The sequence below is a fragment of the Mobula birostris genome, chromosome 31 (genome assembly GCF_030028105.1).
Source record: "Mobula birostris isolate sMobBir1 chromosome 31, sMobBir1.hap1, whole genome shotgun sequence".
NCBI lineage: Eukaryota > Metazoa > Chordata > Chondrichthyes > Myliobatiformes > Myliobatidae > Mobula > Mobula birostris.
Genome location: NC_092400.1, coordinates 9,134,398 through 9,154,590, shown reverse-complemented (window position 1 = coordinate 9,154,590; position 20,193 = coordinate 9,134,398). Strand labels below are relative to the sequence as shown.

The 20,193-nt window shown below is 40.8% G+C and overlaps 1 protein-coding gene across 1 annotated transcript in view; it reads left to right on the top strand.

Annotated features, from left to right (window-relative positions):
• Positions 1-2,890, top strand: part of fbxw8 (F-box and WD repeat domain containing 8) — a 140,303-nt gene extending 137,413 nt beyond the window's left edge. The window contains exon 11 of the mRNA XM_072247615.1: positions 2,177-2,890. Coding sequence (XP_072103716.1) covers positions 2,177-2,318 — 142 coding nt within the window. The 3' untranslated portion in view covers positions 2,319-2,890. The remainder of the gene's footprint in view (positions 1-2,176) is intronic.
• Positions 2,891-20,193: the final 17,303 nt, after the last annotated feature.

Here is a 20,193-nt window from a genome sequence, read left to right as displayed (position 1 = left end):
TTGCATCCTCCACTGTCAGAATGCTCAACCAACCAGATAGGCAAAGACCAAAGCCATGGTCTTTGGCTACGTCATGAACTCTATTCCCCTGATTTAATGCCATCTCTGTCCCTGAGATCCTGTTTGAAACCACACCAGGCTGATCACAACATTGGTAGTTTAACCCAGAAATTAGCTTTGTACCAGTTGCCAAGGCCACCTGTTTCCATTTCCATTCCTGTCTCAGCTCATCTACTGCTGAAATCCTTATACATTATTTATTCCACCATACTCCAGACTGCCTTTCTCATTCTGTCTGTAAAGAAAATGAACCAAAGTTATGCAGCACCAAATTCCACTCTACAGCACCCTGTACTTGTTTACCTCCATTTAACCCAGGGCTTCCTAACCTTTTTTATGCTGTGGACCCCCCCCCCCCATTAACCGAGGGGTCCATAGACCCCAGCTTGTGAACCCCTGATTTAACTATGGTTAGGTAAAACTTTGCTTTTAAAATTCTCGTTTTGTTTTGAAAATCATTCTTCCCTGTAATCCTCCAAGATTTTTTTTTTCTCTCCAATTCTGCCTGCTTAGGTTTTACTGAACTTCTAGCATCAGTTCATTCCACTCTCAAAGCCCTCAGCCTCCTTTGCTGCTTTGTCTTTTAAAAAGCTTCTTAAAACATATTTCTTTGTTGAAGCTTATGATCATCTGCCCTAATATGTCATTTTCTTTGATGTTGCTACTGTGAACCACCTTGGGATGCTTTTACTACATTAAAACAGCATAAACCTCAGCTATAATTCTGTTTCTTGGCAGACAAATCCCATCTGAGCTGAATTGACGATATTTTCATTTCACAGCTCCCTGCTTCCATCAAATTTCAACTGTAAGCTCCAGTTAAATTTGGCGTTGGTTAAGTTATCAAGCTTCAACTTTCCCACAAACTTTTGCACCATACTTTAACTGCCATTTGCAAGATTTTACTGGTTAAGTTTTACATAAGAATTACTTATGTAATTAATTGAACTCTGTATCTTTTACACATAAAGCATTTATGTTAAAGAGGATTTTCAATTATCTAACACCCCATGACAGTAAAATTTTGCCTTGGTTTAATCTGGCAGGTAAACTGTGTGACACCAAGCACCATGCCCAACGTGCACTGTCAAATTAAGGTCTCTAAAACTGAGCAAACATGCTGCCAGCGAAGCGAAAGTTGTTGGGAATGTGGAGGGGAAGGAGAGATGGTTGGTCACGGTAATGATTATCAATTTGGAATTCTTGGGGACAGTAGCGGCCACAAACATTAGTATTTCTAGGGTACAAACAATTACAACTGTAGGCAAAGAAATTCACGTGAGTCCAGGGTTTATTCTCAGAACAAGTTTTCTGTTTATTACAAGCTGACTGCACAACACGTTTTGCTTTCGGCAGTTCCATAGATTGTGGAGTTATCCAGATAGTTAAAGAACCATAGACCCATTGAGTTACAACATGGAAACAGGCTGCACCAACTATAAAACACTCGTTCACACAATTGAACTTCCTTTTCTCCCCTTTTATTCTCCCCTCGTTCCCATCAATGCCCCCCCCCCACCACATTCTTCACACGTACGCGCTAAGGGAAATTTACAGTGGCCATTTTGCCCCACCATCCTGGGAATGTAGCAGGAAAGCAGGGCATCTGGAGGAAACCCATGATCAGGTTGAACTCGGGTCTGCAGCACTGTGAGGCATGGCTTCGGTTGCCATGCCACCGCACTGCTACAAACGGTCACAACGCACTAATGATTTCTTTAAAGAGATTGTCTGAACCTGAGATACAAGTTCAGCTCCTTTAACATGGAGCAGGTTATGTTTCCTGTGCTAATAAAATAATAGAGCCATTAACACAAATTTAATTCTGTTACTGTCAGATGACACACACACGAACACAAGAACTCTATTATTAGCCCTAATAACTCCTAGTATCAAGTATACTTCATTTACTTCTGACTAAAAAAAAGTAATCAACACAAAAGCCATTCTTTCGTTCTCTTTTTCTTTCTCTGCACCTTCAAAATGAAAAGTCTTCTTTGTAGTTTGCATTTTTCATAGGTATGAAGTTTAGCATTACCTTACAGATTAAATTGTAAAATATTGTAAGAGTTTTGAATCTTCCTAAAGTCATTAGCTACCATTTATTGTTTTACAGACACCGAGGAATTATTTACGTCTATGACTTTTCAGTCAATAAATCAGCTCCAGTGATACCCATCTGTCGTTCATCATATGATGAAGATGTTGGCTACAACTACAATATTGCACTTTCAATGCCCTATGACCAAATAAAATGAATGTGTGTCACCTTATGTGTATATTGGTCCCATTAGAATCATACAGTAATTCTGAAGTAAATTTGCATTCATTATGCAAGGAAATGTCGATTAACCAGAAGACAAAGGACATTGGCGAGCCAAGTGAACTGAGAAAAACTCTGGCTTTGAAATTCACAAAGGGCATTTTCTGATTTCCTGTCAAACTGCAAGTGACCATTTTTAACCATGTTTTTTTGGAATTTCTTGCTGCCTGTCTCAAATGGACCCCTCGGTCAATGGTAGAGGTCTTTGGCATAAAAAAGATTGGGAACCTCTGCTCAAAACATTTTGTGAAAGACCTCATCTTTACTTTCCAGTGTTATTATTTTATTTGCTGTTCCCTTTTGTCATTTGTTTCACATGGTAATTTGGATATTAGAAAAACGTTGAGGAGGAGAGGGGCAGTTTCACAAACTTAATTTGCATAAATCACAGGTTGGTGTATTTGTAGATTAAGAAGTGCAAATAATGTAAAGAAATCTGAAGCTCTAACTGTTTTCAAGAAACAGCAATATGTTCTACATTTGATTTTTAATAAATTTCCAACAATATGATTGACTCTTTTCTTAGATTAGGTCTCCTAGAAATTAAATCCTGTCAGCAGTAACCTTAGGGTACCAACCTAACATACTTTCAGTTTCCAGATTTTGCAATTTGAACATTTATTAGTCTGATCAAAAGTGCTAAGAGGCAAGCTGCATTCTGCCCCAACTTTACCAAGAAGGATCCTTGGACGGTAATAGTGTCTTGGTACTGTGGCTGATTATCTTTTTATTCACTAGCAGTATCAAGCTGTTATTGACAAGGCCAGCAATGCTGTATATTCAAAGATACAAAGTACATTTATTATCAAAGTGTGAATACAGTATACAACCCTGAGATTTGTCTTCCTCACAGACAGCCATGAAACAAAGAAAAGCATCAATCCCCCTTGTGCAAAAAAAACACATAAACATCAACAAAAAAATGAGCAAAAAACAGAATATAAAACACAAAATTGAAAGATTCCAGGCATAATTGAGTCCAGCTCAGTGTTCATTATCTACAGGCCACCCCAATTCAAATTTGCCCAAAATATCAACAGGAAAAAGAGCAACCAGAAGCACATCATAATGTGCACTCCAGTCCAATCCACAAACTGCAGACCCAGAACTTCCCAATTACCATTACTGCCTCTTACAACCATTCAGTAGATAAGATGAAGGTAGGTATTCCCAGGTGATGGTGTTGTTAGTAGTAAGTTCATAGCTTTGGACCAGATGTTTCTGAAGGAACAGCAATATTTCCCTTCCAGAATGCACTGTTACATGGCTGAAGACTGAGGTGGTATTCTAATACATCACGGTCCTCACCCTCCTTGGTGGAAGAGGTTGCAGAATTAGGACTGATGTCAGAGAAACTATGCTGGATATTTGCTGTACAAGGGTATACACACTGCAGCCTCTATATGCTGGGTGATGGAAGGAGTAAATAAAGTGGCAGTCAGTTGAACTGTTTTGTTCTGTATACACCTGCACAGTGGCATAGTGGTTCGTGCAGTCACTTTACAGCACCAGTGATCACCAATCAGGGTTAGATTCCCAATTCAGTCTGTAAGGAATTTGTACATTCTCATAGTGACTGCATGGGTTTAGTCTGTATGCTCCTGTTTACTCCCACATTCAAAGACGTATAGTTAAGATTAGGATTAGTGTTGGCGCTGGAAGTATAGTTTCCGGCGGGCTGCCACACTACATTTTCAGACTGGGTTGGTCACTGATGCAAAATATCGCATTTCACTGTACTCTATGTTTTGATGAACATGTGACAAATAAAGCCAATCTTTAATCTCTTCTTTAAGGCTCAAGCATCGAGTGATGTTAGAGTTGCAAGAATACAGGGGACTGGAAATCATCCCATCACATCCTGACATGAGCCTTTAGATCGGGGTTCCCAACCTTTTTTATGACTTGGACCACTACCACGAACGGAGGTGTCGATGGACCCCGAGTTGGGAAGTCCCACTTTAGATGGTGGAAAGGCTTTGGGGAGGAGGAGGTCAGACGCTAGCCACCAACCTGCTCTGTAACATAACATTGACTGCACCTCTTCCTAGAGATGCTGCCTGGCCTGCTGCGTTCACCAGCAACTTTTATGTGTGTTGCTGTAACATACCTTATTTACATGGAGAGTCACTGGTCACCCCTACCCATCCTATGGAATTAATGATGAGGATCGACGGCGGTAAAGGTTTGGAGTGTAAAGAGAAGCAGGATTAGCATTGCCCGGCACCTGTGTGGTGCAGATGTAATCTGCCAACAAATGTTAGTCAGGCATATTTTATTGTCTGACCTTACAGTGGAGGGAAGGATGAAGTAGCTCAGTTTAGGCTACAGCAATTAGGAAGTTCTACGCCAGTGTTCTGAAAGATGAAATGACAGACATCCAGCAACTGCATCCTTTGAGTTCAATATGGCTCCAGTCAGAGGGAAGTTATTCTCTTAATTTCAAAATTCAAAGTAAGTTTATTATCAAAGTACATATATGTTACCATATACAACCCTGAGATTCATTTTCTTATGGGCATACTCAATAAGTCCTTAATAAAATAATAACCATAATAGAATCAATGAAAGACCACACCAACTTTGGCATTCAAATAGTGTGCAAAGGAAGACAAACAAATAAGCAATAAATATCGAGAACATGAGATGAAGAGTCCTTGAAAGTGAGTCCATAGGTTGTGGGAACATTACAATGAAGTTGAGTGAAGTTACCCCTTTGGTTCAAGAGCCTGATGGTTGAGGGGTAACAACTGTTCCTGAACCTGGTGGTGTGAGACCTGAGCCTCCTGTACCTTCTTCCTGATGGCTCCATTCAGCCTGAATTTCCTTGGTGCTATGCATGGTCCTGCGTTGCATTGTTGTTGAGTGTGGTTGTTTTTTTTCCCCAACAGCCTGCTCTTATGTACACATTTACATGCAGTGGTCCTGGCAGAGAACCACAGACACATTATCCATGAGTAAGTGCCCATTGTAACCAAATCTGAAGATGTTTCCATGGAAACAATATACCCAGGCAATTTTCAACATTGTCAGATTAATACCAGTAGTTTAACTGCGCCATTGCTGCCAAGACTTCTAAGACCTTAATACCCACAGGATCACAAGATAACACAAGATTTGGGCATATTAAAGTTAATTTTAGCCCCATCCTAAGTTAAGTTAATGAGCCCCACCTTGTGATCAGAGCTAGGATCTGTATAACCGTAATGCCTGCGGACTATGTAATATTTTACTGTATAATGAACCTTTGAAATAGTTCCATAATTAGGTTCTTGTGGCTTTTTGGATCTTTTCGTGGCCTTCAGTGTCAAACTTCCTGACAGTCAGTTGAGAAAATGTGGGCCATTTTTTAAAAAATGGATCCCTCAATGTAATTCAAAGATTCAAAGTACATTTACTGTCAGAGAATATATAAATTATACAACCTTGAGATTTTTCTGCTTACAGGCAGCCTCTTCTGGTTTAAGATGGCACTACCGAAGGGGTGTGACAACTTACTGGTGGTTTGGAGGTAAAGAAACTTGATTGAAAACATTACTAATATAATTCTGAATGGAAGTTTCTGTGAATTTACTATTGAGAGGCACTTAAATCAAGCTTAGGAATTGGATATCATGTAATTCCCTTGTATCCCCTTTGCTCTGCAAGGTGCTAGCTTTGAGTAATAAAATACAAATCATAAATTAGACTAGTTTATCCATTGGGTCCTAATATGCCAAATAAATTATGGAACATTTTCAGTTTTATTCATTTCCAGATTTGTATGTTGAAAACTTTCCTATCCCTTTTGTTTACTTCCCTGCTTCATGTCTCTACAACTTAAAATGTATTTCAATCACATTTTACTCAGTTCCAATGGCAGGTCATTGACCCAAGATATTAACTCTTGTCATTTTCTCTTCAACCTCTGCCTGATCTCACTTTAGTTTGTATTTTGGTACCGTAGCCCATTTCTGATATGTTCTGTAGGTATGAAGAAGCAAATCACTCAGCAAGGAATACCCAGATACTACCCTCCCATATCTATTTAGTGGATTCAGTTGAGTTCCTCGTTAATGATATACGTTTGAGTATTTAATTCACTAACTAATGTCAAGTATAAGCAGTGCGATAGTCTTGTTGGAGATGGCCTTGTGGTGTGTGTGTGTTTGTGTGTATGTGTGAGAGAGAGATAAACTATAACAAGTAACAAATTCGCTACAAATAGAATAATGTAAATAATATTGAAAATGTGAGGATCTAAGGCTGGAAATGCAGATTATCTGAAATAATTCAGCTCAGTATTCAGTGTAGAAGATGTGACAAGAATACACATAGATTAAGATGTAGCTGCCCTGGGCTGGCACCAGTGGAATCAGCAGTTGGTCTGCCACCTGACTTCAGGAGAGAGAGAGAGATAAGGAAAACAATGGAGCAGCATTTGGAGATGTTAATGAAGGAAGGAGAGCTGTCAAGAGCGGCTCACCCTTTGAACCCCAAACTGTTTGAAGTGATGGACAGGCGATACCCCAGCAGGGGGATAAAAAGGGACAGGTTCGCTAAGGCAGGACACACGACACCTGAGGTAACGACCCTGGAAGCGGTGCGTCTCTCACAAGTCGGTGGGAAGTACCGGGCCATAAACGCACAGGGTGGAAAGGCACGATCGGCGGGAACCTGGTGTGTGTCCACCCTTGCCTGGGTGCCAGGTTCAGCGCAGGGAAACGATCGTATCTGGAAACGGAGGGGTCATGGTCGGTGACCTCAGATGACATCACAAAGGACTCGCCCGAAAGCTGACTGCGAAGGTCTGTGAGGAAGCTGTGTTGAATATTCATTCGTTTTGCTCTCTCTCCCCCCCCCCCCCCACTGTCCATCGCCACGGCAGCGATTACTGCGAACTGAACTGAACTAAATTGAACTGAACTTTGTGTTACTTTGAAACTGGTCATTTACCCCTAGACAATGATAGAGCTTGATTGATCCTGTTATCTTAATTCTGTGTACATGTGTGTTTATCATTGCTGAACTGTTGCATTTATTATCCTTTTTGATTAGAGTACTGTGTTGCTTGTTTCTTTAATAAAACTTTCTTAGTTCTAGTAATCCAGACTCCAACTGAGTGATCCATTTCTGCTGGTTTGGTAACCCAGTTACGGGGTACGTAACAAAGACTGTAATGTACTTTGTTGAAAGAAGTGTTGATGTTCCTCGAGCTTGCATTGGACAGAATTGGAACAGTTCAGGGGACAGAAACTGGATCGGAAATGGTTGTTGAAGGTTATGATTGTATTTGCAGAATTGTTTAAATTTGAGAAAAGTCAACATTTTGGTGACAAATCTTGCGAAAAAAAATTTGCTTAGATAGTATTTTTATAATCATTGTTTAATCAATCCTTGATATGTAGCAGGACTGAGTAGAACTGATAGATAACAGACAAACCAGTCAAACTTGATATTAAATGTTTTCTTTACATTATAAAAGGGCTTTAAAAACAAACATTAGCTATCTAATGGACCATGAATTATCCCATTATTGAAATAATGATTAATTGGCAACAGATTACATCAACAAGGTATCTCAACTCTGATTTATGTGAGTGTGGTTTTTACAATTCCCATAAAATGAAGCAAGCCTCTCCATTTGTTTAATAAAAACATATCAGGTTACGCAGCTGCTGAGTTGTTACTATTCATCTTGTAACTGTTTAGAAAAATATGCTTCCAGCACAAATCTCCCTCATCCTAAACATACGTCTCTTAAAATACTAGTGCAATACCCAGTGTTTTTATTCAGCACAATGCTAGAATCCTACCAGACTAACTCATAAACTATGGACCTTCTGCAGAACCAGTCTATCCAGGGTTCAAGATAAAGCCAAATGCTGCATGAGAGAAAAAATGGAAGCTGTCTTTTACACAGTGCAAAGAATAAGCTGAAGATGGTTGAGCCTGACGTCGCTGTGAGTAGAGCACCAAGCTTGGCTCCAGATAGGAAACCTGACCAGGGTTGTTCCAAGCTCATGTGATGAAGGATAAAGTACAAGCAATGAAGGGCTGTGGACATAAAATATCATCAGAAGGGCCACAACTTTGGTTTTCTTTTAGAATCATAGAAAAGTACAGCACAGAAACAGGCCCTTTGGCACATCTAGTTTTTTTTAATTTATTCATTTACGGGATGTTGATGTCACCAGCTAAGCTAGCATTTATTGCCCAGTCCTAGTCCATGCCAAACCATTTAAACTGTCTACTTTCAGCAATCTGTACCAGGACCATAACCCTCCCTAACCCCACCATCCATGTACCTGTCCAAACTTCTCTTAAACATTAAAATCAAGCTTGCATACACCACTTCCGTTGGCAGCTCGTCCCACACTCTCAGTGTGAAGAAGCTTCCCCTCATGTTCCCCTTAAACTGTTATCCTTTCACTGTTAACCCATGACCTCTAGTGATCCAACTTCAGTGGGGAAAGTCTGCTTACATTTCCCCTATCTCTACCCTTCATAACTGAACTGAATTGAATTGACTTTATTACTTACATCCTTCATATACATGAGGAGTAAAAATCTTTACATTATGTCTCCATCCAAATGTGCAATTTACAGTAATTTGTAATAAATGGTATGTACAACAGGACAGTCAATATAGCATAGAAATACAATTGTATCAGCATGAATTAATCAGTCTGATGGCCTGGTGGAAGAAGCTGTCCTGGAGCCTGTTGGTCCTGGCTTTTATGCTGTGGTACTGTTTTCCAGATGGTAGCAGCTGGAGCAGTTTGTGGTTGGGGTGACTTGGGTCCCCAATGATCCTTCGGGCTCTTTTTACACACCTGTCTCTGTAAATGTCCTGAATAGTGGGAAATTCACATCTACAGATGTGCTGGCTGTCCGTATCATTTTCTGCAGTATAATTTTGTATACCTCTATCAAATCTCCTCTCAATCTTCAACATTCCAAGAAATAAAGTCCTAACCTGTTCAGTCTTTCCTTCTAACTCAGGAACTCCAGTCTTGACAGCATCCTTATAAATTTTCTCTGTACACTTTCAACTTATTTACATTTTTTCTGTAGCTCGGTGACCAAACGTGCACAGAATTCTCCAAGTTATGTCTCAATAATGTCTTATACAAGTTCAACATAACATCCCATCTCCTGTACTCAATACTTTGATTTATGAAGGTCAATGTGCCAAAAAGCTTTTATGACCCTATTTACCTGTGACACCACTTTCAATGAATTATGGATCTGTATTCCCAGATCCCTTTGCTCTACAGCACACCTCAGTGCCCTTCCATTCATTGAGTCAGCCATACTGAAGTGCAGCACCTCACACTTGTCTGCATTAAATTCCATCTATCATTTTCAGCCCATTTTCCCATCTGGTCCAGATCCAGCTACAAGCTCTGATAGTGTTCCTCGCTGTCCACTACACTCCCCATCTTGGTGTCATCCACAAGTTTGTTGATCCAGTTAACCACATTATCATCCAGATCACTGATATAGACGACAAACAAAAAACAGACCCATCACTGATCCCTAAAGCACTTCACTAGTCACAGGCCTCCAGTCAGAGAGGCGACCATCTACTACCACACTCTGGCTTCTCCCACAAGGCCAATGTCTAATCCAATTTATTACCTCATGTTGAATGCCGAGTGACTGAATCTACTTGACCAACCTCCTGTGTGGGACCTTGTGAAATGCCTTGCTAAAATCCATGTAAACAACAGACACTGCCTTGTCTTCATCAACATTCACGATGACTTCCTTGAAAACCTCCATAAGATTGGTTAGATATGACTTACCACGCACAAAACCACGTTTACTATCCCTAATCAGTCCATGTGAAGTACTCACATAACCATTCCCTTAGAATACCTTCCAATAACTTTCCCACTACTGATTTCAGGCTCACCAGTCTACAGTTTCCTGGTTTATTTTTGGAGCCTTTCTTAAACAGCGGAACAATGTTAGTTATCCTCCAATCTCCAGTCCCTCACCTGTCGCTAAGGATGATTTAAATATCTCTGCTAGGGCCCCTGCAATTTCTGCACTTGCCTCCCACAGGGTCGGAGGGAACACCTTGTCAGGCCCTGAGGTCTTATCCACCTTAATTTGCCTCAAGACAGCAACACCACCTCCTTCTCTGCATAGAGTCCATGAAGTTGATACTGCTTTGCCTCATTTCTATAGACTTTGTGTATGTCTCCTGAGTAAATACAGATCCTGGTAAAAGATTTATTCAAGATCTCCTCCGTCTCTCTTTGTTCAACACATGGATTATCATTCTGATCTTCTGGAGGTCCAATTTGTCCTTTGCAGTCCTTTTGCTCTTAACATATCTGTAGAATCCCTTAAGATTCTTCTTCACCTTGTCTTCTCGGGCAACCTCACGCCTTCTTTTAGCCCTCCTGATCTATTTCTTAAGTGTTCTCTTGCATTTATTATGCTCCATAAGTACCTCATTTGTTCCTACCTGCTATGTCCCTTATTTTTCTTAACCAGGGCTTAATATCTCTTGAAAACCAGGGGTTCACTAAATCTGTTATCTTTACCTTTTATTCTACCAGGTACATACAAGCTTTGTATTCTCAAAATTCCACTTTTGAAGGCCTCCTACTTGCCAAGTATGCCAGAAAACAGCCTGTGGCTCCACACTTGCCAGATCCTTTCTGATACCATTAAAATTCCAGTTCAGGTACAAATTGTCTCTACTGTTCAGGTCCCACCTTTCCTGGAACAGAACCCAAAGATCCAAAAAAATCTGATGCCCACCCTCCTACAGCAACTCCTTAGCCACATCTTAAACAGTATAATCTTCCTAGTTCGGGCCTCACTGACACATGGCATGGGTAGCCAATCAGTTTTCTTTAGAAAATCTCATGGGCCATTTCATAGTCATAGTCGTAGTCGTACTTTATTGATCCCAGGGGAAATTGGTTTTCATTACAGTTGCACGATAAATGATAAATAGTAATAAAACCATAAATAGTTAAATAGTAATATGTAAATTACGCCAGGAAATAAGTCCAGGACTAGCCTATTGGCTCAGTGTGTCTGACCCTCCAAGGGAGGAGTTGTAAAGTTTGATGGCCACATGCAGGAATGACTTCCTATGACGCTCTGTGTTGGATCTCGGTGGAATGAGTCTCTGGCTGAATGTACTCCTGTGCCCACCCAGTACATTATGTAGTGGATGGGAGACATTGTCCAAGATGGCATGCAACTTGGACAGCATCCTCTTTTCAGACACCACCGTGAGAGAGTCCAGTTCCATCCCCACAACATCACTGGCCTTACGAATGAGTTTGTTGATTCTGTTGGTGTCTGCTACCCTCAGCCTGCTGCCCCAGCACACAACAGCAAACATGATCGCGCTGGCCACCACAGACTTGTAGAACATCCTCAGCATCATCATACACAATGTTATAGGTGAAACAGGACTCATCTGGACATTTAACAAATATTTAAAGTCGTCAAAATTAAGCAATTTTAACTTAATGAGCAGAAGTGTATGAAGAATGTTATGACGCAGTCAAAATTGAGTAATTCAGAATACTTAAATTCAACATTTTAAGCAGTAAATTCCCACTTTCTTTGCTATTTATATACCACAATGTAAATTAATGGATAACTCAAATCTTTGTAAACACAAACAAACACTTTTTGACTGCAATTAAAGGCTGGCTAACTCTAGTTGATGCTGCAGTACCAATATTGCGTACATTGTATTTCAAGGTTTTCAAGATCACAATCCAAGATAAAATCAGTAAGGATAATAAGTGCCAGAAATAGCACAAAACCCTCACTCAACTTGAAAAACAAAACAATAAAATAGTCATAAACCAAACAAATAAAATGAAAAAAATCTGAATCTAATTTGTAATCTAATATTTTAATTTAATAATTAAAAGATTACATTGATTTTCTTACTACTCATAACTTCATTTACATCATTGATCATATTCACATTTGTAAATTTACCCTCTGGTGTTAATCCTATGGGATTTAGTGGCTGGTTTAAATTTACAACTATTTTTCTTGTAGCCAGCAAGCAACAGGACTTCAGTATTTTAAATAAACAATTTCTTTGCATTCTTTTCAAATAGTTTTGATTTTACCTGTGTTTTGCGATCTAGCAACAATTCCCTGAAACATTACAAAGAATATTTGAATGATATTTAAAAATTCCCTGAAAATTGCTTGAAATAAATAGTTTCTGCCACTAGGTGACAGTGCAGTAACATCCATGTTAAGATCAAATGAAATATGCCTAATACTAAAGCACCGCTCTGTGGCAGAAAATGTGGATGTCAATACTTTAATGACTACTACACTATTTTAGAAGGGGTCATAAGATACAGGCGCAGAATTAGGCCATTTTGCGCATCAAGTCTGCTCCGCCATTTCATCACGACTGACCCATTTCCCCCTCAGTCCCAATCTTCTGCCTTCTCCTCCTATTCCTTCATGCCCTGACCAATCAAGAATCTATCAACCTCTGCCTGAAATATACCCAGTAACTTGCCTCCACAGCTGCCTGTGGCAACGAATCCCACAGATTCACCACTCTCTGGCTGAAGAAGTTCCTCCTCCTCGCCGTTCCTAATGGATATTCTGAGGCTGTGCCCTCTGGTCCTAGACTCCCTGACCATTGGAAACTTCCTTTCCACATGCACTCTGTCAAAGCCTTTCAAAATTTGATAGCTTTCAAAGGGATCCTCATTCTTCTGAATTCCAGTGAATTAAGACCCAGAGCTGTCAAACACTTCTCATATGATAAGCTTTTCTATCGCAAGATCATTTCCCTGAATTTCCTTTAAACCCCCTCCAATGCTAGCACATCTTCTCTTAGATAATGGGCCAAAAACTGCTCACAGTATTCCAAGTGAGACCTCATCTGTACCTTATAAAGCCTCAACATTATAACCTTGCTTTTATATTTTAGTCCTCTTGAAATGAATGCTAATATTGCATTTGCCTTCCTCACCACCAACTCAACCTGCAAATTAACCTTTAGGAAATTTGACACAAGGACTTCCTAGTCTCTTTGCACCTCGGATTTATGAATTTCCTCTCCTCTATGCTATTATTTCTTCTATCAAAGTGCATGACCATACACTTCCCAAAACTGTATTCCATCTGCCTCTTCTTTGCACTTACTCCTAATCTGTCTAAGTACCCCTGCATCCTCTCTGCTTCCTCAATACTACCTACCCCTCCGCCTATATTTGTATCATCCGCAAACTTGGCCTCAAAGCCATCAATTCCATCATCAAAATCATTGACATATAACGTAAAAAGAAGCGATTCCAACACAGGCCCCTGTGGAACACTAGTCACCGGCAGCCAACCAGGCCTATAATTTCCTTTCTTCTGCTTCCCTCCCTTCTTGAAGAGTGGAGTGATATTTGCAATTTTCCAGCCCTCCGGAACCATGCCAGAATCCATTGGTTCATGCAAGATGATTACTAATGCCTCCTCAATCTCTTCAGCCACCTCTTTCAGAACCATCTGGTCCAAGGGACTTATCTACCTTTAGACCTCTCAGTTTCCCAAGAACCTTCTCCCTAGAAATGGCAAATTCACACATTTCTGCCTACTGACACTCACGAACATTTGGCCTACTGCTAGTGTATTCCACAGTGAAGACTGATGCAAAATACTTACTCATTTTATCCACCCTTTCCTTGTCCCCTTCATTACTACCTCATAGGTATCATTTTCCAGCGGTCTGATATCTACTCTTACCACTCTTTTACACTTTATATATTTTTGTAGCATCTCTAATATTATTGGGGAGCTTACCTTTGTATTCCACCTTTTCCTTCTTTATGACTTTTTAGTTGCCGCTGTAGATTTTTAAAGCTTCCTGATCTCCACCTTCCCATTTATTTTTGCTCTATTATATGCCTCTGGCTTTTATGTTGGCGTTACCTTCTCTTGTCAGCCATGGATGTGTCATCCTGCCTAGAATACTTCTTCTTCTTTGGGATGTAACTACCCTGCACCTTCCAACTTGCTCCCAAAAGTTCCAGCCATTGTTGTTCTGCCCTCAACTCTGCTAGTGTTCCCTTCCAATTAATTTTGGCCAGCTCCTCTGTCATGCCTCTGTAATTACCTTTCCTCCACTCTCAAATTGATACATATGCCTTTAGCTTCTCCTCAATTTGTGGGGTGAATTTTCTCATATTCTGATCACCGGCCTCTAAGGGTTCCTTTACTTTAAGCTCTCTAATCAATTATGGTTGATTGCACAACACTTAATCCAGAATAGTTGATCCCCTAGTATGCTCAACCACGAGCTGTTCTAAAAAGTCATCTCATAGGCATTCCACAAATTGCCCATCTTGGGATCCAGCACCAACCTGATTTTCCCTATCTACCTGCATATTGAAATCCCTCATGGATATCGTAACATTGCCTTTTTTGATATGCATTTTCTATCTCCTGTTGTAATTTGTAAACCATATCTTTACTACTATTTGGAGCCTGTATATAACTCCCATCAGGGTCCTTTTACCCTTGCAGTTTCTTAGCTCTCCCCACAACAATTCTGTACCTTCCAGTCGTATGTCACCTCTTTCTAATGATTTGATTTCACATTTTATCAACTGAAACACTTCACCCTCTCAGCCTACCTGCCTGGCCTTTCAATATAGTATGTATCCTTGGATTTAAAGCTCCCTGCTATATTCTTCTTTCAGCCACAATTCAGTGATGCCCACAACATCGTACATGCCAATCTGTAACTGTGCTACAAGTTCAAGTACCTCATCCCTACATTGCGTGCAGTCAACCCCTTCTGCATTGCAATTCATCCCATTCACTGCAATCTCGGCCTATCATCAGCCTCTTCTTGCTAGCAGCCTCACTACGCATTGTCTCTGTCTGTAGACCAACTACCCCTTCATCTGCCCGATCTCTCTGGTTCCCAATCCCCTGCCAAATTTGCTTAAACCCTCGCTAACAGCTCTAGCAAACGTGCCTGCCAGGGTTTTGGCTCGGGTTCAGGTGTAACCCGTCCCTTTCGCACAGGAAGTACCTCCCCAGAAGAGATCCCAATGATCCACTTCCTTATTTTTATTCACCCTTTCTAATGAATCCTGTTCACTGACTGGGCGCAGTTCAGCTCCAAACATTGCTATTTTCAAACTTCAGCCACGGACCTAATTGAAATTGCTGCTCCTTCTTGTGCTCCCCCTCGTTGATTGGTCGCAGGCCAACTCATCGTGTGCAGGAGTGGCAAATGCTATGCGTTAAGCTTGGAGAGCACCTGAGATGCTGCATTATTGTAACTTCGATCTTAACGAGGTGATTATGTTATGAAGTTCCATTTTAAAAAAATTAAGTCTGTGCAATGTGTATTAGAAATGAACAACACAGGGACAGATTGTTTGGCCGATGATGTCAGTGCGAACTATGGTGCAAATATAAACTAATTCCATTTGCCTGCAAATGATCTATATCACAACATTATTTGCATATTCATGTCTCCCTGTCTCTTAAATGTTGCTGTCATATCTGCCACCGCCTCTCCTGCAAGTCTGGTCCAGGCACCTACCACTCCCTCTGTAAAAAAAAAAAAAAGTTATTTTAACTTTACCCCTCTCGCCTTAAACTTATGCTTTCTAATATTTAACATTTCCACTCTGGGAAAGACTCTTTCTACCCCATTGCACCCATCATAATTTTGTATAATATGATATAGGTCTTTAAGGATTGTTTAACCTCTCTTCACAGCTTATACTTTGCAAAATAGGCAACATCCTGGTGAACCTCTTCTGCACCCTCTCCAAAGCCTCCACATCCTACCTGTAATGCAGCAACGAGAAACCCACACAATAATCCAAATGTGTAAAAGAAACAAGCCACACTGACACATTTCATATTCAGGGACTGTGCCCAATTACCATCAACAAATAACCATAGCACCAGAGGTCCCAACATACTAGACCACTGTTATACTAAGATAAGGACTGCCCACTGTTCCATGCCCAGACATTTTGGTCAAGCAGAACACTTAGAAGTCCTTCTCCTCCCTGCTTTGAGTCAGTGGACTCTGCCACATTCAAGAACTCATTTGAGTGAAAACACCATGGTTGTCACAGACTTTATTAAAACACTTGTAAATGAGTGTGCCCCAACAAAATCATTCAAAGTCTCCCCCAGTCAAAAGCCCTGGATGAACCATGAGATCCACAATCGAGGGCCAGATCATTCAAGTTTAGTGACCAAGAAAGTTACAAGAGGTCCAGGTACGATCTCCAGAAAGCGATCTCATGAGTTAAAATGACAATTCTGGACTAAACAAATCAATGAATCACTTGTGGCAGGGCTTGAATATTATCACCTCTTATAAAGTTAAATCAAATGACAAAGGCAACATAAGGGCTTCATTTCTGGATGAGCTCAATGCTTTCTATGCTTGCTTTGACAGTCAAACATGGAGAACCACCACAAACTCCCATGGCTCTGATGATTTCAATCTCTGAGGTCGACGTGGAAGCAGCCTTCAGGAGGTGAGCCTGTGAAAAGCAAACAGCACAGATGGGGTACCTGGCCAAATACTAAAGACCTATGCTGATCCAACTGGCTGGAGTGTTCACCCAAATCTTTAACCTCTCACTTCAGCAGTCTGAGGTACCCACTTCTTTTAAGCAGGTTTCGATTATATCAGTGCCTCAGAAGAATGTGGTGACCTGCCTCAATGACTATCCTTCCGTAGCGCTTACATCCACTGTGATTAAGTGTTTTGAGAGGCTGATCATGAAAAACATCAATTCCTGCCGGAGAAGTGATTTGGATCTGCTCCAATTTGTCTGTCAGAGCAACAGGTCCACAGCAGATGCCATCTCATTGGCCCTTCACTCAACCCTGGAACATCTGGACGGCAAAGGTGCATACACCAGGATGCTTTTTATCGACCACAGCTCAGCATTCAATACCATCATCCCCTCACAACTAATCAATAAACTCTAAGAACACACACTAAAGTTGCTGGTGAACGCAGCAGGCCAGGCAGCATCTCTAGGAAGAGGTACAGTCGACGATTCGGGCCGAGACCCTGTCCTGACAAAGGGGCTTGGCCCGAAACGTCGACTGTACCTCTTCCTAGAGATGCTGCCTGGCCTGCTGCGTTCACCAGCAACTTTGATGTGTGTCGCTTGAATTTCCAGCATCTGCAGAATTCCTCGTGTTTACGTTTTTAAATAAGCTCTAAGACCTTGGCCAAAAATACCTCCTTGTGCAATTGGATCCTCAGTTTCTTCACTCGCTGACCCCAGTCAGTTCGGATTGGTAAAAACATCTCCTCCCTGATCTCCATCAGCACAGGTACAAAACAAGGCTGTTTATTAGCCCACTGCTCAAATAGCTTTATACTTATGACTGTGGGACTAAGCACAGCTTCAATGCCATATTCAAGTTTGTGGGCGACACATCTGGCATTGGCCAAATCAACGATGGTGACAAATCAGTAAATAGGAGGATAATTGAAATCTGGCTAAAAAGTGCCAAAACAACAACCTGTTACTCAGTGTCAGCAAGACCAAGGAGCTGATTATTGACTTCAGGAGCAGGGAACCAGAGTCCCATGGCCTCATCGGCGGATCAGATGTGGAGAGGGTCAACAACTTTGAATTCCGCAGTACTATTATTTCAGGGAACCTGTCCTCGGCACGTAAGTGCAATTACAAAGAAGACACAGTAGCCACTCTATTTCCTTAAGAGTTCACGAAAATTTGGCATGACATCTAAAACTTTGACAAACTTCCATCAGTTTGTAATAGAGAGTATATTGACCGGCTGTATCACAGCCTGGTACGGAAACACTAATGCCCTTGAATGGAAAATTCTACAGAAAGCAGTGGATATGGCCCAGTCCATCAAGGTTAAACCCCTCCCCACAATTGAGAGTATCTACACAAAACATTGTCACAGGAAAGCAGCATCCATTATCAGGGATCCTCACCACCCAGGACATGCTCTCTTCTTTCTGCTGCTATCAGGAAGAAGGTACAGGTACCTCAGGACTCACACCACGAGATCCAGGAACAACTATGCCTTACCATCGGGCTCTTGAACCAAAGGGGATAACTTCACTCAACTTCATTTGCCCCATCATTGAAATGGATTCATAAAGATTTCTATAGATTTATAGAAAATGAATCTCAGGGTTGTATATGGTGACATATATGTACTTTGATAATAAATTTACTTTGAACTTTGAAGGTGACTTACCAAAGTGTAACAAAACTTGCCAATGTTATAATCAATGTTCCAATAAAGGCATACATGTTGCATGACTCATTTACTACCTAACCTGTGCATTGCCACTTTTGGAAAGATTATCCAGTCATAGACAAACGTTTACAATGAACAAGAATTTCCATCATCATGACTGATTTTTAATGCTTCACATTAGTTAGTGCTTGTTAATAATGATGTTTTAAAATCTGCTATTCTGGTACCTCATTATTGTTAATTCATCGGAGCTCCTTTTTTTAAAATCCAATTCCAAGGGCCACAGCTTTGTTGTCTTTTACTTGATAAGTCTCATTTCATTTTGTAGTTCTATTGTTTGTATTGGACTCTTGCTGATGGTGTATGCTGTTTATAAAAATGTATTTCCAAGACAATAGCTGTTCTATTAAGCAATGTGGCAGGCTTACTAGCTAGAGCAAAAACAGCAGGAGCTGAAAATCAAAACAATAAACAGAAAATACTAAATGCATTCAGCAGGTTGCACAGCATGAATGGGGAGACGGCCAAGATCAATAGTTCAGATGCAGATACTTAACCTGATCTGAAGAAAAAATGAAAAGCAATATATATTTTTACTCATATACTTGGAAAGGTAGAGAGAACAGAAGGAATATTAGGGACTGATTTCAGATGACAAGGTAATAATTGCTTTAAAAACTAGCAATTGGTTAAATTATAGAATTTAGACATAATACATTGAATTGATTAGATTAGATTAGATTCAACTTTATTGTCAATGTGCCAAGTACAGATACAAAGCCAATGAAATGCATTTAGCATCTGACCAGAAATGCAAAGGATAGTGTCATTTACAAAATAACTGCGAATAAAAAAGTGCTACAGCACACAAATATAAAAGTACTGAGACAGTACAATACGGATGCAAGGCACTGTGGTGAGAAGTTCAGCAGTGTCACAGCCTCAGGGAAGAAGCTCTTCCTGTGCCTGCTGGTGCGGGAGCGGAGGCTCCTGTAGCGCCTACCGGATGGGAGGAGAGTAAAAAGTCCATGGTTAGGGTGAGATGCATCCCTGATAATGCTTTTCGCCCTGCCCAGGCAGCACTTATGGTAGATGTTCTCAATGGTAGGCAATTGGGTGCCGATAATCCGCTGGGCAGTTTTCACCACACGCTGGAGTGCTTTGCGGTCCGATACAGGACAATTGCCATACCACACTGAGATGCAGTTGGTGAGTATGCTCTCAATGGTACAGCAGTAAAAGTCTGTCAGTATCCTGGGACAGAGGCGAGCTTTCTTGATGCTCCGCAGGAAATAAAGGCGCTATTGCGCCTTTTTGATCAGGATGGAGGAGTTCAGGGACCAGGTGAGATCCTCGGAAATGTGGACACCAAGGAATTTGAAGCTTGATACACGCTCCACTATAGCTCCGTAGATGTCGATGGAGACGTGAGTGTGACTCCTGGCATGCCTGAAGTCCACAATGATCTCCTTGGTCTTCTGGGTGTTAAGGGTTAATTGAGGGTTCAGCCACATCTGTGCAAAAAAAGGGATTTATCTGAAATTCTTAGACTCAATATTTACAATCTTAGAATGGCTGGA